General features: G+C 49.5%; 1 protein-coding gene across 9 annotated transcripts in view; it reads right to left on the bottom strand.

Annotated features, from left to right (window-relative positions):
* The window catches only part of Prdm11 (PR/SET domain 11), a 79,422-nt gene that overhangs the window by 32,525 nt on the left and 23,861 nt on the right, over nucleotides 1–23,036 (bottom strand). For 4 of the 9 annotated variants that reach the window (XM_087654531.1, NM_001271530.2, XM_087654533.1 and 1 more), the window contains 3 exon segments: nucleotides 15,118–15,242; nucleotides 14,660–14,763; nucleotides 13,963–14,225 (listed from right to left, as the gene is read on the bottom strand). In XM_087654531.1, the coding sequence (XP_087510657.1) occupies nucleotides 13,963–14,225; nucleotides 14,660–14,763; nucleotides 15,118–15,242 (492 nt within the window). 9 annotated transcript variants of the gene reach the window in all.

Below are 23,036 nucleotides of genomic sequence, written 5' to 3' on the forward strand. Positions count from 1 at the left end.
CAGGTCTTAGCCTGACCTTCACAAATTCTGTCACAGCAACAGGCCGTGGGAATGCAACACCACCGTGGAGACCTTGGCTAATGGACACGGGACCCAGGATTCCATTCCCAGGACCACGCACTCACACAGACTCTTCTAGAGGAATCAAAGCCATGCACATTCAAGGCATTTCTTCCCAATTCCACACTCAGGGGGTTCATGTGGAAGGGCTGTGAGCAAGGCATGTCAAGAGCATGAACCCTAGAAACCAGCATGTATGCTCCATTGTTACCAGCAGGTGGTTCACACACCAGCCCAGAGCTATGGCTGTGCTTAGGATCAGAGGAGCTAGATGGCATTCTGAAAACATTCAACTCTAACTTATTGCTAGAAGAGGAGAGAGAAGTGGGGTGCTCCTCATTTGTCTGTATGAGTCCGACCTGCCTTTGTGCTTTAAAAAATCTCAGTGACAGGGTACTGGGAAGATGTCCCCATTGGTAACGTGCTTGCAGTTCAAGCAATGAAGCACTCACGAAGCATTCACATTCAAGTGTGAAGACCTGGGTTCTGTTAAGTCTCAACCCCTTGGACAAGCAGCTGAGGTGTCTGTTTAACCCACCAAAGCAAATCTGGCAGTCAGGTTCTCCCAGCATCCGTCAGTCCCAACCTAGTATAAGGGATGGTTACCCCACCCCCTACCCTGAATTCTCCAGCTCAGAGGACTGGGTTGCCCTTCTCAATATAATCCAGCCATTTTGGTTACCTCTTCTCTTTTGGACCTCCTGGTTGCCGTACCTGGTTCCCCTCTCCCCTCTCCCTCCACCTTCCTTTTGACCCAGCTCAGTCTGGTCATGCCCACTCTGGACTCTCCCAGGTGTCCCTGCCTCTGACTATGCTCTCTCTTTATCTACAGTAAGTTTTCTCCTTTACCATACCCAGGAGCACACACCCTTTCCTTTTTATCTCCTTTTTCCCCCATTCAAGTTCAATTCTCAGAACCCAAATTAAGAAGTTGGACATAGTGCTGTGGCCTTGTAATGCTGACACTGTGGAGATGGACAGTGGATCTCTGGGGCTTGCTGGCCAACTGTCTAGCCAATCTGCAAGCCGCAGGCCAGGGAGCAACCTTGTTTCCAAAACAAAGATAAGTGGGTTGGAGAGATGGCTCAGTGGTTAAGACTCTGACTGTTCTTCCTGAGGTCCTGAGTTCAATTCCCAGCAAACACCCAGACAGCTACAGTGTACTCACATACATAAAATGAGTGAATAACTCTTAAAAACGTACATAAAATAAATGATTCTTAAAACAAAAACCCTCTACACACGTCCACGTGTGTGTGCACACATGTTTATGATATTAAGGTCATATGTGCTGCAGCCCAGGCCTCCTCCTCCTCTACACGCTCCCGAGATGACGGGTGCCCTAGTATATACCAGGACCTCCATGGAGTGGCACAGAGTCTAGTTCTTATACTAACACTGCACACCTATGTTACATCTCCTAGTGAGCACAGCTCACAGTTCACAACCTCAGGCAAGTTTTCTCTGTAACACCACCTTGTAGACCTTCAGCCTTGAGCACAGCAGAGGGTAATGGTGGCTATCAGCACCATGAGCACCATGACTGCCACTGAGGAAAAGGCCAAATATTCCCTGTTGTTAGGGTTGAGGGGTGATATATACCGGTCAGCAGTCAACATAGAGTGGTACTAATTACCTTTTGGTCCCTTACAGCGTCAATGGAGCAGAGGGATCTAACTGGGCTGGAGGGACGTGGAAGCTACCAGAAGCCTCTGTGGCTTCTAACTGTGGCTGGTTTTCTGGGGGATGTTCCTTGGCTCACCATTTGGGGTTTTCTCTATTCATGCGCACCAGTACATGACATCAGAGGAGCAGCTGGAGTGACAAGCTTAGGGACAAAGTGGTGAAGACTTAGAAATCTTAGTCACTGTCCCACTGCTTTGAAGAGACACCATGATCAAGGCAACTCCTGTGAAAGAAAGCATTTAACTGGGGGGCTTATAGTTTCAGAGGTTTAACCCACCATTATCATGGTGGGGAGCACGGTGGCGTGCTGGCGGTGCTGAAGCTGTAGCTGAGAGCTACATCCTAATCCATGGACAGGCACAGAGAGCATCACCAGGTTTGGCATGGCCTTTCGAAAGCTCAAAGCCCACCCCCTTTCTCCAACAAGCCACACTTCCAGCCCTTTCAAAGGGTGCCACTTCCTGGTGACTGTGCATTCAAATGTATGAGCCTCCGGGGCCATTCTTATTCAAATCACCACATTTCACTTCCTGGGCCCCATAGGTTTATAGCCATATCTTAATACAAAAATGCACTCCGTCCAACTTCAAAAATCCCCATATTCTATCACAGCCTTAACACTCTTTAAAAGTTCAAAGTCTCTTCTGAGATTCATGCAATCTCCTAACTGTAACCCCCTGTAAAATCAAAATCAAAAGCAGATCACATTCTTCCAACATACCATGGCACACCATTCCAAAAGGGAGCAAAAGGAGCAGAGCCAGGAAATACAGGGCCAAAACAAGACCAAAAACCAGCAGGGTGAACTCCAAATTCTGCATCTCCACGTCTGGTGTCAAAATGGTCTTTAGATCTCTAACTCCTTTCAGTTCTCTTGACTGCAGCACACTTCTCTCTCTTAGGCTGGGTCCTAACCTCAGAGGTTAGCAGCTCTCCTCCACAGGTCTCCCAGGACTCTGTCTTATCCAACACCTCGGGATCTCCAAGGCAAACCAGGCTTTACCTTCACAGCTACACACAATGGTCTCTCTAGGCCTCCATGTAGGGACACCCCTCACATATGCCTGGCCTCTGCTACTTCCTTAGCCATGAAAGGAGATTCTGCAACTCCTTTCTTGTATCCCTGAGTCTAAAGCCAGAACTACCTGGCCAAAGCTGCCAAGCTCTGCGGCTTGCTGGGGCAAGAATTTGACCCCTCTTTGAATGACATGTGCATCAGCTCTCTGTTGTGGATGCTTCCCCTCACTGCTGAAGCTTTCATATGTTAGAACCTTAGCCGGGTGGGGTCCTATCCTGAGCTCACCAAGCCCTTTATACTTTTAGCATCAGGCTTTTCTTTACACATTTTTCCTCCCTGGGCACAGACCCTGGCTCCACCATCACGTTTCCTGGTGGTCCTTCTCTCCTCAAACTGCATGCTTTGTATTTCTGTCTACACAGCTTGCTCCTCTGCATTATAGGTCTGTGAGATTGCTAATAACCACACAAACAAACTTGAAATATCCTCTGCCAGCGCCATTAATCCAAACCTCTTCAGTTTAGCCTCAGGCAGGTTTTTAGGACAGTGGTGAAAGTAGCTACAATCTTTGCCAACATCTTACAGGGAAGGTTTCTAGGACACTTGCTAATATTCCTTTCCTTTAAAACTTCTTGATCTAGGTCCTCACAGTTCAAACTGTCCCCAGCACTGTCTTCCATGATCCTTCTAAGGTAGCCCAGTAAGCCCCACTTAAAGCATCCAAATGCTTCCATAGCCTAAAATCCCAAAGTCTTCCATATCCCTCCAGCAAACAGTGTGGTCATGCCTGTCACACGTGTACCCTGGGCCCCATATCAACTACTGCCTTAGTCACTGTTCTATTGCTGTAAGGAGACACCATGACCAAGGCAACTCTCACAAAAGAAAGCACGTGACTGGGGGCTTGCTTACAGTTTCAGAGGTTTAGTCCATTATCATCATTCCAACGAAGCCACGAAGCCACGGGGACTTCCTTTCATTGTTCTGAAACTGCTGTTGATAAAATCTCTGTTTGTAAAACCACCTTACTGGCTGGTTTTGATTGACTTGATTGTCACACCCACTAGTGTGTATGTGTAATGGACAGTCCTTGATGAGTCTGGGAAGAAGTACACACCTTGGCACATCAGCCTAACCCACGCCCAACCTACTTCTGCTTTAACGGCCACTGTACTGTGACTCCGTGAAGTATCGCACTGCCCTCGACAGCTCTGACACAACAGTGCATTCCAGGCCCTGAGCTCTATAGCAACCTTGAGGACCTGTGTCTTGCATGATAGACACTTGGTGCTTTGTTTCCCTGTGTCCCAGCCCTCAGCAACTGCCAGTCTTTCTGTCTCTGCCTCTGTCTGATTCTTCTTAGAACTGTTGAACTGTTGTGGAATGGATTTCTTTACTTCTGTGTATTCAATGCTACACACACACTCGTGTGTGTGTGTGTGTGTGTGTGTGTGTGTGTGTGTGTGTGTCCCTGGAGATGTGTTAAATAAATCCTATTCACATGAACCCAGATCTTATATCCAATCTGACATACTTCACCTTCCTTATCTCTTCCTGAAGTTACATGAAGTTGGCCAAGAACAATCAAAGCAGCCTGTCACCTGCCCACTACAGCCACCAAGTATCAATACTTATATCTCCTGAATGTCTTCCAGGGGCTATGTGCTTGTGTTGCTAGACCACTGACAAATTCAAAGCTGAACTTCCAGCCAGTTGAAGAACCAGGATCTGAACTGTGCAGAGCTCTTTGGTCACGTCAAACAGTACTTCCTCTTAAGGGTCCCATGGTTCTGTCTGGGAAGGGCACCTGATCCCACGGAACCAGTGTCAGTACAAACCACCCACCCCTTCCTCGGGGTAAGGAGCAGGCTCCCAGGGAAGCAAAGGGCACTTTCAGGTCCTAAGGTAGCCCTTAGGAAGTATATGAGGTGGGACTGAAAAGGATGGTTTGGAGCAGGGAGAGCCTTGAGAGATCTAGAAGGATCTGCCTGCCCTGCAGGTAACATGAGGGCAAACTGAAATGGCCAAGGGAAAAGGCAAATGATGAATGTGAAGTACCATACGGTGGTTTAGAAGGGTTTCCAACAGCACTGGGTCACACCCTGGCACCTCTGGAGTCACAGGGGACAACTGATCCTGCATAGAGCACTGTGTCACAAGGCTGGGATGCTGAGGAGAGGAGGTGACCTGAGTCCATTCTGGGTTTAGCACCATCCTAAGGACATGTGTCCTTGCAAGAGGACACTGTGATCCACAGTACGGGATAGTTTCCCTTCTGGCCCATTACAGAAAATACCGATTGGCTGTGTTTCATGACACTGAGGTAGCTGGTGTCACACAAGAGTTGATTATTCAATATCAGTTATTACTACTTGTCACTAAACTGTGGCCAAAGGACAGATACACACTGTCTAAGTAAATAAAATCTTCCTTCTGGCAAAGCTCCCTGTGGCAGTAATGGTAATCAAAGCCGGGGACAAACGGGGAAAATAAAGAGATTACTGGAGAATTGGCTTGGTGGATAAAACGCTTGCTGCACAGGTGGAGCTCACATCTCCAGATGCCGTGTAAAAGCTGGGTAGGCGTGGCAGTCCTCAGGAAGCCCAGCCAGGGAATTCCAGGCAAAAGCTGGCTATAGATTCAGCAAAGACCCTGCCTCCATAAATGTAGTGGGGAGTGAATGAAGAAGACACTGAAGCTTCTGGTCTTTATAGGTATGCACACATATGTGCACAAACACATATGTACATTACACACACACACACACACACACACACACAGAGAGAGAGAGAGAGAGAGAGAGAGAGAGAGAAGAGCTTGAACACAGCATGCAAAGGTATGAGCATTCCATCCCCAGAGACTCCAACAACTTCACCCAGAGCTTCACCTGTGAAGCTATGGCCTGTCTTGTTCAAATGATTTTGTGGGTCTCAACTGTGTATGGCAGGCTCATTCTAGTCTCTTTATCTGTGAATTCATTCTTACCGCTGCCTTTCCCTTCCAATACCCCATAATGAGAAAGACACGGCACTGCTGTTGGGTAGGAAGTGAGGAATGCGACCAGTGGAAACTGTGGGGCATCCTGTGCACATTCTATTGGCCTGCATGCTGTCGTAAGCATCAGTATCAGAAGGGGGAAAGAGGAGGCTACAAAGCCTGACCACCGGTGTGTCCTTGGATGGCTCCAGGGGAGGCCTTCATAAGGGCATTACTGCTACAAGAGACATTGACAAGACAGCAGTGAACACAGAGACATGCCTGGGGTAATAACCTGGAGTGGCATAGGACAGGCCAGCCAAACACGCCCATCATGACCCCACCCCATTTTCACATACCCCTGTGAACTAAGAATGGCTTTTGAACCTTTAAAAAATATAAACATTTTTGAATGGTTTTATAAAAATATTTTCCTTCATGCAACTTTACTTCTATGGTTTTTTACATTTATACGAATTTCGAACTTCATTTGAAATCACATACAGTTCAGAATTTTAGACTCTAAATAAAACTTTATTGGAACACAATTTACACACACTCATCTGGGGCTACTTCTGTACTACAATGGGCAGAGTGCAGTAGCTGGGATAGAAACTGGGTGCTTCACGGCCTCTAACTTAAAAAGTAAAGACTTATGTTTACATGTGTATAGGCCATGCATATGAGGTTGTCTGAAGATGCCAGGAGAAGGTGCTGGAGCCAGGGAGATGGAGTGATGGACAGTTGTGAGCTGCTGTTAGACATGGGTGCTGGGAACTGAATTCGGATCTTCTGGAAGAGCAGCACAAATAAATGCTCCTAACTGCTAAACCATCTCTTCAACCCCTTAAACTACTTTATGAAAGGCTTGGACTGTACCTACACACACACGCGCACACACACACACACACACACACACACACACACACAGAGAGATGCATGCACACACACATGCGCACATGCACACACACGACTCTAAATACAAACGTAAATGTTATGTAGCCACAGGTGATCCTAAGAGCAAGGTGTTCATTATTAGGCTTATATCTTTCTGCAAGTTTTTTGGTGTGGTTTTCTTGGGGTTTGGGTTTTTGTCAGACAGGATTACAATATGTAACCCAGGCTTTCGACTCTGGCTATTCTCTTCCCTTAGCCTCCTGGGTGTTCAGATTATAGGTACCCACCCACCACACCAGGCTCTTTGAAACTTTCATAGTTAAGAATTAGTAGAAATTGGGTTGGGGATTTAGCTCAGTGGTAGAGCGCTTGCCTAGGAAGCGCAAGGCCCTGGGTTCGGTCCCCAGCTCCGAAAAAAAAAAGAAGCAAAAAAAGAATTAGTAGAAATTAAATAAAAAGCACTCAAAAGAAGCTCTTCTTGTTCAGGATGGGGAGACTCAGAGGGCCACAGAGCCTGGGGACCTGGGTTTGAATCCCCGGAACCCACAGAAGAGCTGTGTGTGGTAATGCTGAGGATCCAGGAAGATCCTAGGGCCCATTGATGAGCCATTCCCGCCCATCAGTGAACGCTGGGTTCAAGAAGAGAAAACACTGCTTCAGAACATAGGGTGGAGAAAGACCAAGGAGGACACCAAGGTCAATATCTGGCCTCCACGGGCATACACAAAAGTGCACACACAGACACGCATACATAATCACATGCCAAGCCCTTGTTCACCTGTGTACACCCATACACACATCCCAATCTCTCAGATGTCCCCTCAGTCAATGGACAAGCCTGAGGTTCTGTGCTTCCCTGAGCACCCTGAGATAGCAGACGTAGGCTGCCAACTCCTGGCAACATTGTGAGACTCTAGGCTTGCTTTACTTTCTTTTCTCAGTTGTAGCACCCCACTGAGGTCTGTTTTACACACCTTGCTAGGCTGCCCTAAATCCTCTCTGGAATAAAACACAGGCTGGATGAAAAACTTAAAATAGAACCTTTGCTGGCTCCTCTTCCTTCTGCCTCTTTTCCAAACCACAGGGTTACATGGTGGCTTAAGCACCGTGTGCGTGCGGTACTGTCCTAGCCCGCAGCAGCATCTGTCGGGGAGGGAGGTGTGGTGTGGGGGGCTGGGAGACTTTGATCCATGATTTACAGCATGATAAATTCCATTGGGCTGAGAGAGCAGGGAAAGGGGCGTATCTTGTCTCAGCAGCCAGAACTGAGCACGAAACTCATGCCAGGGCAGCCAGGCTGACTGTGAACCCAGGCCCTCATAGTCAGCACACAGTGGGGTCAGCTCTCCAGCTTGAACAGAATCAGAGAGGGAACTGATGCTGGGCAGGAAGGAGAAGAAAAGATCCAATCAGGGAAGCAGGGAAGAAGGAAGGAAAAGGCACAGAAGGAAGGGAGGTGGGGAGGGCCAAGAGGTGAGAGGAGGCAGGCTTTGCAGCCAGATGGCAGCAGGCCTAAAGCCTAACGTAGTTCTGCCTAGCTGCTTAGCTTTGTATGCAATGCCCTTTTCCTCCCCTCCTCACCATCCTCCAGCAGGATGACAACACACTGTGTTACAGGAGGAACATGGTACAATCAGTGGAGCAATGCTGTTAGTGGGGAGTCTACCCTTAGCCAGGCTTTACCTGGCGCTATAAACACTAAGGGCTGTGTTTACTATGATCAGGCCCCATGCCCACCGGAATGCCGTGTGCACAAATCATTGAACTGTTGTGCACAAAAAGTAGTGTGTGTGTGTGTGTGTGGTTTTGCAAGCCAGAGAAGTCAACAATGGTGTCTTTCCCCAAGACTACTTCATTTCACCTTTTCTTTTTGAAACAGCGTTCCTCTCTGGCCCAGAGCTCACTCATTGGCTCTAGTGGCTGGACAGGGAGATGTGGGATTTCCAGCCTCGGCCTCCCCACTGCTTGGGTTTTAAGAGCAAGCCACCATAGCATGCTTTTTGACATGAGTTCTAGGGCTCAAACCCAGGACCTCATGTCTGCATAGCAAGCATTAGTGATAGAGTCATCCCTGTAACTTCAAATGTGTCTTCTTGGGTGGGGCCAGGGCTTCTGAAACCAGGAAAAAGGATAAGGAAAAATAACCAGGAAAGCTTGGGAACAGGATTTGACCAATGAGTTCATGGATGATGCAGGGTTTCCAGATTCTGGCCCCAAATCAGCATCACGATCCAGATGGTTTCTTTCCTTTCTCATTTATCATCTGAGTAGGCCAAGCTCCTCCCTGGGCTCCCCAGTGAGGTATAAACAGCCGTCCCTGACATATGTGGGGACACACATACACATACAGACACACACACACACACACACACACACACACACACACACAGATACATACACACAGACACAATGACACATATTTACAGGTAAACACACAGAGACACCCACATACAGAATAGACACACAAACACACATAGATACACACACACACACACACACACACACACACACACACACACACACACACACGGGGGAGGGGCAGTTCCTGCTATCTTGAGTCTTTCCAACCACCCATTCTCTTCAGGCCTCTGGTATCGGTCACCACTTGATATTCTGGAGGCCACAGGTCCACTATGTGGCCTTGCCTCCTCCCTCTGTCACCTTTCACATTTTAGCAGATGTCCCTGACCCACAAGCCTCCTCCTTGGTCTAAGAGCATCCCTGCCTCCTGCATGAGAAGACCAAGAGGACATGGCTGCTCCTAAGGGATTGAGGTTTTTATTAAACATCTAAGGGAGAGCACAGGCAGAGGCATCTGGAAGGATCCAGACTGAAGCTGGCCATGAGAAAGGGTTGGGGAGAGAGCCAGAGAGGAAGAGAGAGGAACCAGAAGCCAAGAGGCCAGGATCAAGCCTGGAGACCAAGAGACCAAAAGGATCACTTAGCCAAAATGGCTGAGTGATAGAGGGAAGAGAAGCTGGGGAAGGGGGCTCAGCTCATCCCCTGGGCTGGAGAGTTTAGGGGTGGGAGGATGGGGTGGGGGAGGTTTGCCAGTCAGGAGGACCCAGTAACAGGTAGAGACTGAGGGAGACTGGCAGCCAGGGTCCACTCTGATATACTAATAGGCACCTCGGTTAGCTGTTTGTACTGGGATTGAGACCTAACACTTCCTAGTCCCCTCCACTTCTTGGGGGTCAACAGAAGTTATTTTCCCCACATCCAATTTGACTCTGGCACTCTTGACTTCCTCCATGGAAGAATTTTGTAATTACGTTGAACCCAGCTAGAAAACCTAAGATCATCTCCCAGACTCAAGATGTTCACTGTAACCACAGACGCTAGCACCTTTTGCCACTAAAAGACAGTCACCAGTTCTGGGGACAAGAATGAGGACACTATGGGACCTATCTTAATCTCATTCCTGTCATAAAATACTGACAAACCTAACTTAAGAAGGAAAGGGTCATTTGGCTCACAATTCCAGAGTCTATCATAATGGGGAAGTCACACAGGCAGGAGGAGCTCTAGACAGCTGGTTGCATTGCATCTGCAATCCCGAAGCAAAGAGGGATGAACACCTATGCTCAACTCACTCTATTTTATAAGGTCCAGTATCCCTGCCTAGGAATGCTACCACCAAGATGGGTCTTCCCACATTAATCAAAGTATCAAGACAATTCCCCCACAGGATCCATAATGTCCTAGAAACTTGTCTCCTAGGTGACTCCAGATCTTACCAACTTGGCAATGAATACTAATAATCTTCAAAGAGCCATTAATTAGTTTACCACACCCACCTACCCTGGGCTATCCCTTAGGTGATGGAAAATGTGCTGACCCACCCCTTTCCATACTCAGCAGCTTCTGGAGACCCTTCCAGAGGTGCTACAAATGCATGTATGGATGGTGTTCTCACCTCCTGTTTCTCTCCAAAGCACTCCTCTTGTTGGCCCTAAGAATGCTTTCATTCTAAGAACAGCTTTCCTGACCCTCCAATTACCAGCCACCTCTCTTATCTCTCATTTTCACATCTGAGTTCTAGCCAAATTTCTGAGAAGTCTTTCTACAGGCCACCTCTATGCTAATCAGGTGCCCAGCTCCAGCACTCTACTGCAGGGGGCTACTGATAAGCCTTTGTTGTGGGTCTCGGTCCTAGGCAGTGCAAAACACTTTTGGCCCTGGTCTCTGCCTTGAGGAACCAGTAGCATGTCCCCACCCTGAGCTGTCAGTACGGCCAAAGACCATATGGGCCCAAGATCCCAGGTTGAGGCCTACTGCTCCTCTCACGCCACAATGCTTTTGTGGGCACAAGATCCAATAGACACTCTGGGCCCTGTCATCCTAGGCTTTCCAGCAGCCTTTGCAGACCTCTTTTCTGGCTATGTAGGCAGGTCACTCTCCTGGCCTTCTTTCCTCCACTGCAGCTTTCTCCCATGCTCCCTTCTGGACTGTTAACTACTGAAGTCCCTTGACACTGAGGCAGGGCCGCATCCATTTCCACCAGCCCCTATGGACGTAAGTCACATCTCTATACTCCCTCTGTATGCTCCAGAACTGTACATCCACCTGTTTGCTATTACCATTCAACAAGACCAAGACTGGAATCCCAGTCATTCTCAACCTTCTTTCCATCCAGCAGTCTTCCCTTCAGAAGTGCTAGGTGGGAGGTAGAGAGGACCGAGCTGGCCTTGATACTTGGCTCCCTTACTGAAGCCATCCCATTCTGACTGGCCCTCATCCCTCATCTAGTCCTCAAGTTGATCCTTCAGTCTCCACGTGTCTGTCCCTGTCTCCACCCACACCACCTCCACTGAAAGTCTGGAATTACACTGACTCTCTACCTGCTTCCTGACCAAGGCCACATCTCTGTCCCAGTCAGTTCTGTAGGCTGCAGACAATGTTGTCCTTTAGAAACATTAACGTGGGGTTGGGGACATGGCTCAGTGGATAATGTTTGCTGTGTCATCATGAAGAACTGAGCTGATTCCCAGGACCCAGGTAAAAACCCAATGCTGTGGTGTGCATCTGTGATCCCAGTGCTGGGAGGTAGGAGGATTCCCTGGAGATTTACTGGTTAACCAGCTGAACTGGTGAGCTCCAGGTTTAGAGAGAGACCCTGACTCAAAAGTAAGGTAGAGTTATAATTAAGGAAGACACCGCCATTAGAGACCTCTGTCCTCCACATAGGCAGACACGCACGCGCGCGCGCACACACACACACACACACACACACACACACACACACACACAGAGAGAGAGAGAGAGAGAGAGACCACCACCACCACCACCACCACCACCACCACCATCATCATGCTGAACACATATACACACAACAAAAGAAATCAATAAACAACCAAACTGAAATTATCTGGTCATTCATCATTACTTGAAGCAACCTGGAAACTTCCCAGCATCCTTCACAGAGTAAAGTCTGCACAGGACCCCACCTGGTACACCCCCATGCCTTCTCCAGCCCCACGTTTGGGTCTACTAATCTGATAATCCTCACTGATGTGTGCTTTGGTGATGTGATGTCTATTCTTAATTGTCACCTCGACTACATCTGGAATTAAGTAAAACCCAAGAATTGAGGGAAACTCTTGTGAAGGATTTTTGCTTACTTTGACATGGGGATCCACTTCTAATCCATATCTTTGAGGTGGGAAGACAGACCTCTAATCTGGGCCAGAAGCCTATATAAGGATATGGAAGAAGGAAGATTTGTTCTTGGCCTCCTTGCCCTCCCTTGCTAGCAAGTTCATTCCTTCACTGGCATTGGTGCCTACTACTTCAAGATTCTGGTGTAGACAGAGGACCAGCTGAAACATCCAGCCTCATGGACTGAACAACTGCTTGACTCATGGGGCCTTCCATTCATACACAGCCATTGTTTGATTAGCTGGACCACACACTCTTGTAAGTCATTCTAATAAGTCATATATATATATATATATATATATACATACATATACACACATATATATAATTTATTACACACACACACACACACACACACACACACACACACACAGAGGAGGGGGTGGATTCTCTCTACACATTCTGCTACTGTGGAGAACCCTGACTAATACAGGTGATCATGTTCTTCCTTCAACCCCAGCTCAGCATCTGGAGGCCTCTTCTGCCCTCTGTCCATGTGGATTTCCTGGTTCTTTACTTCTCCTAGTTTCTTAGCACCAACACCTGCTAGTATATATACATATATATACATATATATATATATATGTATACATATATACACCGCACGTCGCTCTCTCCACCAATCTCTCTCCCCAGTCTCCTCCCTGAGTCAAGACTTTCTCTGCCACAACCAGACCCAGCCACGCTTCTGCTTGGCCATATCACCAGCTTCCCTGAGTCTTCGGGTTTGGGAAATTTATCACGCACAGGCCCTCCCCCCAAGCCCCGCCCATCCTCTCTGCTAATCTCCATTGCCACAATGGCCAACTTCTTCTCCATCCCTCCTGTCTATGAGGAATGAGGTTCGATTCCCTTCCAAGACAAGCTGCATCTCATTCTCCAGGGCTTATTCTGAAGGAACCCAGCCTTCATCCAGGCCAACAGCAGTAACATCAAGCAATGATAATGTTTTAGTGACTGAGAACGATGCAAGGCCACCTGGAGTCATCTCCACCAGCGGCTCTTATTATCCTGTGTCACAAAACAGGCCCAGAGAAGAAAGTGATACATTCGAGGTCATTAGAGAGTAAACAGTTAAAGCTTGCTGACATTCCCGCTGTAGACTCTGGGTACCACAAACACAATGTCCCAAAGTATGCTGTGCTCCCCCTCTGGTGGCAACAATCACATGTGCATGCTTGATGCTTGCCTTCCTGGGAGACCATATCCTCTCAACAACAGGAACCCTGCCTGTCTTGCAGAAGGCCTTCCCTCCGGTACCTGGCATGCCCATTTTCTGAGCGGAATACCATGGTCATTGGCCCTGCAGCCCTTAGCCACAGGTCTTTGGAAGAGGGGTTGACTGAGGTCTTTGTAGATACCTAATGGTATTTACATGACACAGCCACATGCACACACAGCCACATACACAGGCACATAGGAGGATACTTGGGAAAATCAGCCTTAAGTACTACTTGGTGATGACTCACCTGTTTGCTGCTGAGGTGGGGTCCCTTAGCATGGCCTTTGGATACCAAAGGACAAAAGCCACATGGGTGGACAAGAAGGTAGCAAGACCCATCATCCATGCATCTATAGGCAGCCACAGAAAAGCACTTGTGCAGGCTGTTTTCTCCGAGTCCCATGTCAACCTCTCCCTGGGAATGAATAGTACAGGGGACACTCACCAGCCATGAGAAGAAGCCAGCTGACTTGTCCTGGGTAGAGATCTGCCCCTCATAGGGGCCAAAGATGTGACCCTTGGGGACGACTTCATTTATACACCGCACATCGCTCTCTCCACCAACTTCCTTTACCACCTCCATGCCCTGTGGAATGGTGAGGGCCGCCCGATCTGGGATGCCCACAGGCACTGGTGTGTCAGACACAAACACGGGGGGACCATGGGTCGGACATTCATCCACAAAGTACTCTTGGCAGGACTCGCAGACTGGAAGAATGAAGAAGACGGAAAGTTCAGTAGAGGTGGGATGTAGGACCCCTCCCCCTTACTGGCTAGGGAAACACTGGAAGCCACTGAGGATCACTTGGAGCAGTAAAAAGCACACTGCATGTGGTTCTAGCTATCAACCCTAGATCTGCCCAGTCAGCTGCAGTCCCAGGTCCATCAGAAGCAATAACCCATGATACTCCCTGGGGCACTGAAGGACATGCTACTAATGTCAAGGCTTCTGTCTCAAGTCTTACCAAAAAATTGGGTTTGGAATCATCTGTACATCTGTGGACTCTAAGACCCACGACAGGCTGCTGAACCCTGGTGTGTCCCAGGTGAGTGCCTCTCACTGTAACTCTGGCACAATAACCCAGGGGCAGATGGGATATGGGGTGAAGGGAGGAGTCACCCAGAGCCTCAGCTCCACTTACACCAGAAGTCCACTTGCTGGAAGCTTTTGGTCACGATGAGGTCACGTTTTCCCTTTAGTTTCTTAGGTTCAACTTCCATGGAAGATGGCTCCAGTCTCCGAGAGCTGGTCAGGGCAAGGGCCCACAAAAAAAAAAAAAAAAAAAAAAAAAAAAAAAAGCAAAGAAGCCATCAGAGACAACCCAAGGGGCAGACAGACTGTCCAGGAGGCAGAGAGTTGCAGATGAGCAAAGAACTCCACCAGGCTGGCTGTTCACTGTAGGAGCAGTGGAGCACAGGAATTCCTGAGAGTTGGGCCCTGGGAAACTCTGCCCCAGCCCATCTAGTGCCTGCTCACCTCTGACCCCAGAAGCTGTCCAGTTAGGAAGACTGGCATCAAGTAAGAACGTCCCCTGGGTCCCCAACCAACCCAGCACAGCCACCCACCTCCCCTCCTCAAGTCACCACCCAGGGGCCTCACCAGGGCTGGCCATACTCCTGGTCCCGGAGTGGTGAGCAGACCTCTGTCTTCACTACTGTCACCATGTCCCCTACAGCCGCCTTGGTGTGGGCCAAGCACTCCTTCATGTTCTCAGTCATTCTGTCCTGGGGACAGGCAAGGAGGCGGGACCAGCACAGGAAGAAGATGAAAGAGACAGGGGAAGAGGGGTGAGTGGCTGGGAGAGAGAGCAGGGGTCCCTAGGAGTCTGGTTACCCTCCCTGCCATCCCCAGAGGAAGCGCTTGAGAACTCAGACAACAAAAACAGCTGTAGCATGGCCAAGAGGAAATGCCATTTCTATCCCGGGCTGGTCCTGGGGACGACTGGAGCCACCAGCCTCAAGGGGTCAAGGCCCAGGGGCAGCTCAGGCCAGGAGGCAGGCCTGAGAAGCCTGGACACTAAGTCCAAAGGACACAAGGAACCCCCAAGAACCTGACAAATTGCCAAAGTGGGCAGGAAGGGGACTCCACAAATCCAACTGGGCCCGAGGGAGTGCAAAGCTGAAGTGAGCTCTGCATGGCTGGCTGTGAGGCCCCAAGCGAGGGGCTGCCAGGAGAAAGAAGCCAGGCCCCTTGGGCAGCTCACAGCAGGTACAGGCGGGGCTGGGGAGCTGGTTGTGTGCCAGCCAGGGCTAGCCCTGCCCTAACTCCAAGCCCACCTCTCTCTCTCCAGGGGGGAGTGTCCCCAGAGCATGCTTACCGCCCTGACCACAGAACCTGGCTGCAGCCCCTCCCCACGGTCCTCATGCCAGACCCCGGGACACTCTTCTTCAGAGGACTGTGCAGTAGCTCGGCCTTGGGACCGTGCTGGGCCCCGGGACTGGGCAAGCAGAGTGTGTGTGTGACTCACTCCCCGGGGCCCCCGCTGGCCACACCCCTGCTCCTCGGCTCACCAGCCCCCTGCTCCCCACCGGGGGCCCCAAAGCCCGCGGCGGCGGGAGGGGTGGGAGAGCGGCACGGCCTGCCCCTCCTGAGAGCCGGGATGCGGGGGGCGCGCACAGGGGACCGCAGGGGACAGGGCGCCCTGCCCCCAACCCGGGGGCCGCCGTTCGACCGCGTGTGTGGCCCGCGGGGAAAGTGTGCACGGGGGCGGCGCCCCGGCCGTCACCCACCTTCGCGGCGGGGAGCCGCAGCCCGGCCCGCCCCCCGCCCGCCCGGCATTCCTTGCGGGGGCATGTGGCTTCTTGCCGGCCCCGGGGGCACGCAGTTGGCTGGCGGTCGGGAGGGGCGCGGGGCTCGAAGGACACGAGCGGCGGGGGTTGGGGGGGCGGCTGCGAGGGGACAGCCCCGGGTTCACGCGCGGACGGTCGCGCGCGGCCCGCAGCCGCCTCCGCAGCGCCGCCGCCGACACCCACCTCGGCCACCGCAGCCCGCGCCCTGCGCCACCTGCACCGCCCCGGGTGCGAGCGCGGCGTTTTGCTCCACCTCCCGGCCCGGGCGATGGCTCCCCAGTCACCCGCGGAGAAAGGGGGTGCGAGGGCTGAAGGCTGAAAAGGGACTGGCCCAAGGTCACGCCGACTGACTGGAATGCAGTTGCAAGGGCAGGAGTCCCACAAGCGCTGCGTCTAGGAACAGCCTGCACTCTGAGAGTTCAAGTCTCAAAGACAAGCTGTACAGCCAAGGAGCAGGTGTTAGGGGCTGAACCCTTGACGCTCCCCTACATTCAAATCCTAAATCCAAATGTGACTATTTGGAGAGGAGAGGATTGGATATGGTGGTTCAGGGTCAGGTAACCTTTTAAGGTAAGGTGACACGGGGTTCTCTACCTGTGAGGATACAGTAGAAAAGTCCCATCTGCAATGTAGAGAGCCCTTATCTGACTCAATATACCTTTTCCTTTGACTTCTTAACCTCCAGAACTGAGAGGCTGAAGACATGTGGCATGTCTGTGGTACTTGACAATGGCCAGCAAGCTGATTGATAAAGAAGGTCATCTGATTTCTTTACATTTTCATTTCTCTCAGTGAATCTAGCTAATGTGTGTGTGTGTGGGGGGGTGGACATGAACTTGTATAGAGGTCAGAGGACAACTTGCAGGAGTCCACTCTCCTTCCAACAAAATGTGGCTAATGATAGATTCCATCAAATGTGGTGGGTGACAGGGACAGAGATAAATGTGGGTGAGGCTACAACCCCAGGATGGAAAGCTGATCAGGAGCTGCCCATAGTGGTGTAACCCGTTAATCCCAGGGCTCAGGAGGCAGAGGCAGGCAGATCTCTGTGAGTTCAAAGCCAGATTGGTCTATATAGCGAGTTCCAGGTCAACCAGAATACATAGTGAGACCCTGACTCAAAAATAGATAGATAGATAGATGGATGGATGGATGGATGACGTAAAATGAATAAAAATACAAAACAAAGAAAAAGAAAGCTGATCAGGAACACAGCCAGGTAGCACCAACAAGGGCAGCTTAGAATGGTCTCCACTAGGTTGGATTTCTCTTTTTTAGTCAATCACTGACAAACTCTGGCTTTCTGGGAGCTTAGGACCATTTTGTAGTGCTCCCCTTCTCTGGCCTCTGTCTACTCCACCAGCCACAATGCCTGGGAACAAGATGTGTTCCCTCCCATCTCCTCACTGACCCCCCACATCCACCCCCCACAGTGCCTCTCCTAGTCTTGGTCATAATGTCTCAGACCTGCTTTTTGGATAATGGCCTTTAGCTGACTTGCAATAGCAAGCTCCCCGAGGGCAGGACAATGGTTTTACCAGGCTCCCTGGCTTACCACTGACTTCCCAGCACCTGCAACAGGCGCCAGGGAACATGTGGAGCTGGGAAAGCATGTAAGGACTAGAGCATGAACTTCAAGGGGCCTCCATTCCCAGGGAGCCTGCGAGGCATGGGAGTGGACTTCCTTCAGTTCTGCACTCTGAGCATCTGCTGCACCTCACCCTCGTCTTAGGCCCATCCCATCCCAGCAGCATTCACATCTGCCAAATGAATCAATGACCCAGGTCAAAATGCACCGAGTCTTCTGTGTCCCACTGGCCCCATAGACACTCAGCTCCACAGAGACTCTAGAAGGAAAGAAAGCCTTGCGAGTTATTTTTCCCTCTCTGTTCCCATATGACTGGGCAAGGAGGGTGGCAAGAAAGGAGACAAGGCTGGCACTGAGGGGGCTAGAGCAGTGACAGGCACAGCGGAATCAGATCTCAAATCTGGGAGGCCAACTCTTACAGTACGTCCTAAAGCATTCAGCTTCGAGATACTGTGTCTTTCTACCTGGCAATGCCAACCTTTGCTTCTCAGACTCACGGGCACCCCGGGATGGCTAACACAAAACCACAAACTCAAGGCATCATCAGACTTTCTTTTCTTTTTGAAGTTTTTTAAACAGGGTCTGAAGGGATAGCCTAGCAGTTAAGAGCACTTGTTGCTCTTCTAAACAACCCAGGTTTGAACCCTGGCACTTGGCAGCTCACAATCATCTGTAACTTCAGTTCCAGAGAATCCAACGCCCTCCTCTGTGGGCACCAGGTATGCATGTGGTACACAGGACATATACGCAGGCAAAACACTCATACGCATAAAATAAAAATAAATAAACCTAGAATAGTTTTTAAAGCTTTTTATTAAGTTTATTTTAAAGTCTGTCTGTCTGTCCATGTGAGTGGAGGTGCCCATGGAGACCAGAGGGGTTGTAAGATTCCTTGCAGCTGGAATTGCAGGTGGTTGTGAGTCACCTGATTGGATGCTGGAAAGTGAACAGGACTCCCACAAGAGTGCAGAGTGAGCCTCCGTGCCATCTCTCTAGACCCTGCTTTGTTCAAGGTCTGGAGTATGAACGTTGTAGATGACAGCATCTGCGGCCATATCAAAAGATTGTGCGCTAAGCCTTAGAGAATCTTCATGGGTAAGCCGGAAAGAATCCTAACTCCCAGGGCATCCTATGGAAGAACTGGGATATAGACTGAGGGGAGGGCTTGGAGAGTTGAGCACCAGTGCTTTATAAGGGCTGTATTTCATTGGCTTCCCAGAGGGCATCCAATGGGGAAGGAAAGGGACACATGACTAGGAACTAAGAGAAGACACACATAGACAGTCCCAATCTAACGGTCACCAGACAGCACCTCCACCTCCTAGGAGTGGCCTGTGGCTTTTTGCTTGCACTTTGTTCTGGACATTTTCCTACAGAAGCACATCAGGGTAATGTGACTCTTGTCTGAGAGCTTGGTGGCTGTGATGGTTTGTCTGTGCTCCGCCCAGGGAGTGGCACTATTAGAAGGTGTGGTCCTGTTGGGTATGTGTGGCCTTGTTGGAGTGGGTGTGTCACTATGGATGTGGGCTTTAAGACCCTCATCCTAGCTGCCTGGAAGCCAGTCCTCCACTGGCAGCCTTCAGGTGAAGATGTAAATCCTCAGCTCCTCCTGCTCCATGCCTGCCTGGATGATAATGGACTGAACCTCTGAACCTGTAAACCAGCCCTAATTAAATGTTGTCCTTAAAAGAGTTGCCTTTGTCAAGGTGTCTGTTTACAGCAATAAAACTCTAAGACGGTGGCCAAAAGTGTTTCAGACCTGGGAGTGTCCCAGCATTAGGATACTGGCACTCTCTTCACCAAATCTCGAAGTTCTAAAACTTGACCACTTGTTGAATTTGTCAGATTTTGACTTATGTTGGGTTTGGGATTTTTTCAGACTAGGAATCTTTAAGCAGCTCGTACAAAGTAGGATGCTTAGGAAAGAGTGTCAGAGATGACAAGCATGCCATGTGTCTTCAAAGCTCTTCCAGGTGGCACCCGACAGATTATAATAATCTGTTGTTAGATGGTGAGTGATGCAACATCCAACTAGGTCTGAGCTTCCCAGTAAACAAAACAAAAAAAAGGGTGCCCTGCTCTCACTGTGCCTAACATCTATTCAGGCCTCTCCATTCTTAGAAAAGCACAGCTGCCTAGAGGCCATGGCCACTTGTCCATGCTGTGCGTTTAAAGCCTAAAGCGAGACACAGGCACCTTTACTCTGAAATAGACTGTCTCGATGGAAGGCTTACAGGGACATAGGTCGGAATATGATGTGATTAAGTGAACTTCTGCTTCAGGCTGGTGACCTTCACCGGGTCCTCCATACCAGTCTGCATGAGAAGCCACGGGCCAGGGGAAGCTCTAAAAGCCATTTGTTCTGGCCTCCTTGCCCAAGCAGAGGGCAGCCTCCTGAAGCACTCCAAGCTGCTGGCACTGCTCCCTCCAGGCTGGCTCCTCGGAGTCTGCGCTCACAGAGATTAAGCCTGGTGGAACCTTCGGCAATGAGATGCAAACCCAAGAGGAAGGGTAGAGAGTGGCCCGAGGCCTGCAGCTCATTTTCACCCGTGGCAGAGAGCCAGGACCCCAGATTGCCTGGCAGCCAGGGGACTGGGCATCACGACGCTGTGCCCACTTGGCTTCCCTTAAGCTTGGCCCCCTGAGAGTTTGCAGTTCTGTTTAGTATCCACCCTGCCTGTCCCCTTGAATATCTAAAGGACTTAAAGTCAGACATTGACCTGGGCTGGGGATTCTGAGTCTTGGGCACTTGGTCTTGTTTGTGCCATAAAATGAGATGTTTCCGCCTATGCTCTAAGCCTCAGCTTTCCCTTCTTGAAAAGTCGTTTGCCTTTAAGACAGGGTTTCACTATATAGTCTAGCTGAACTGATGCTTGCTGTGTAAACCAAACTGGCCAAAATCTTGTGGCAATCCTCCTGATTCTACCTCCCAATCCACACCCCATCAATTAATGGTGTTGATCAATAAACCACAGGATCGGGAGTGGGGACATTTGGAAATTATTAGAAGGAATAGTTGAATTTAAAATTATATTTTCCTTGTGTATGCATGCACATGTATGTGTTTATGTGTATGCACACACATCTGGGTATGTGCAAATGTGTGTGCGTGTTCAGGCCAGAAGAGAGCAAGTCCCTAGGAAGTGGAGTTACAGGCAGTTGTGGGTCACCCACTCTGGGTCCTGGGAATTACACTTGGATATTCTGTGAGAGCAGCAAATGCTCTCTAGCCCCTGGATAGTTAAGTTTATATGACCAGCAAGCATTATCTATGGGAAGAACGATCAGTATTCCTTGAATTTACATGTAAGATAAGCCTGCCAATGCAGGTAAGCTGCTCCTACGACAGGCAAAAAGCAGTTTAAAAAAACTATTTACCAGGGTTGGGGTTTTAGCTCAGTGGTAGAGTGCTTGCCTAGCCCTGGGTTCGGTCCTCAGCTCCAGGAAAAAAGAAACAAAACAAAACAAAAAACAAAACAAAGACCTTTTTAAAAAAAGTCTGAGCCAGGTGTGGTAGACACCACCTCCAATCCCAGCACTGGGAAGACAGAAGTGGAACTCTCTGTGAGTTCTAGGCCAGTCTAGTCTACATAGTGAGTTCCAAGACAGTCAGAGCTACACTGAGACCTTGTCTCAACAACAGAGTCTGGCAGCTCATAATCCTCCTACCTCTCTCGTGTGCCAGGAACACTAGAGTGCATCACTGTGAGATAAGTCTACTAAAACACATTTCAGAGTCCATGCAGGCCCCTCCCCTTCTTGAGACAAGATCCCTCCACATAGTCCTGGCTGTCCTGAGATTCACTATATAAATCAGGCTGGCCTTGAACTCACATCTGCCTCTGCCTCGCAAGTACTGGGATTAAAGACGTGAGCCACTGCAAACTGGCTAAACTTATGGAAGTCTTACACAAGCACACATTCTGTCACTGACAGCAGCATGGCCACACCTAGGCTCAGTAACTTTGACAAGTGACGACTTGTCTTGGTTTCCCTGCTTGTTTAGAGAGACCGAGTATCTACACACTTCTGTTTCGCAGGTCTGGTCTGCACACACAATGTTTAGTCCATAGTAATCACTTTATTAACAGTAGTCTTATTATGTAAATGTTAGCGTCATTTAAAAGTATCATGAACTAAGTCCAGCTGCTTGGGAGGTTGATAGGAGAGTCATGAGTTCAAGGCCAGCCATGGAAACATAGTAAGAACCTGTCTCAAAAAAAAGTATAGACATTAAAGAAGGTTGGGGAAATTTTGGAGTTGGGCTGAGAATATAGGTCAGAGGTAGACCATCTGCTAATCATTCGTGATGCCCTGAATCATAGCCTTAGCTTGGATAAAGAGCTTCACAGCAGCTACTACACCCAATAGAAAAACACTTCTCATTCATTGATAGTGACGCTCAGCTCAATAGAAAAACCATGAACATTTTGTAAAAGAGGTGAGTGATAAATGCTAAAATGCTCAACAGAAAGTGTAAAACCTTACACAGGCTCTGGTGTCAGAGATGAAGAGCCTATGTCTCCTACATTCTCCAATGTGGCACGGATGACACACATCACTAATCCATCAGAGCTCTCTTCCTTTCTTGGCTTGAACTAGGGCTCTGATCAGGATCTTCCTTGGTACTAGGCAGCCCCTCCATCAGTAAACAGGCAAAACCTTAAAGTCTTAAAGCTCTTGAGGCTCGCCAGGAGCCAGGAGAAGTAGTCAGCAAATGTTGCGGGCTGGAGTGTGATGTGCATGGGACAGTGTCCTCAGAGGGTGATTCCGCAACCCAAAGACCAGCTCTCGACAAGAGAGGTCTCCCCCCGAGGAATCCACTGTAAGGAAGCAATCGTGCAGACGACGATGGCTCACGCAAACATGAATTTGCAGGGCTGTCCTCTACAATGTGATCCGTGCTCACACAAACACAGAAGTGCTTTAAACTTCCAAAACCAGAGAGGAGCTGACACAGAGCATGGGATGGAAGGTTGGACGGCAATTTACAATCTGCTGGGCAACTATTGACATGAAACATGTGCTCTACACATGGAAGAAACATGGACGTTATTATTAAGTGGAAAAGGTCACTGAGGAAATGTACTGGCACTGTGTGACATTCTGAGAAAGGGAACCTGTGGAGGCAGTAATGGGAG

The sequence above is a fragment of the Rattus norvegicus genome, chromosome 3 (assembly GCF_021556685.1).
Source record: "Rattus norvegicus strain SHRSP/BbbUtx chromosome 3, alternate assembly SHRSP_T2T, whole genome shotgun sequence".
Lineage (NCBI taxonomy): Eukaryota > Metazoa > Chordata > Mammalia > Rodentia > Muridae > Rattus > Rattus norvegicus.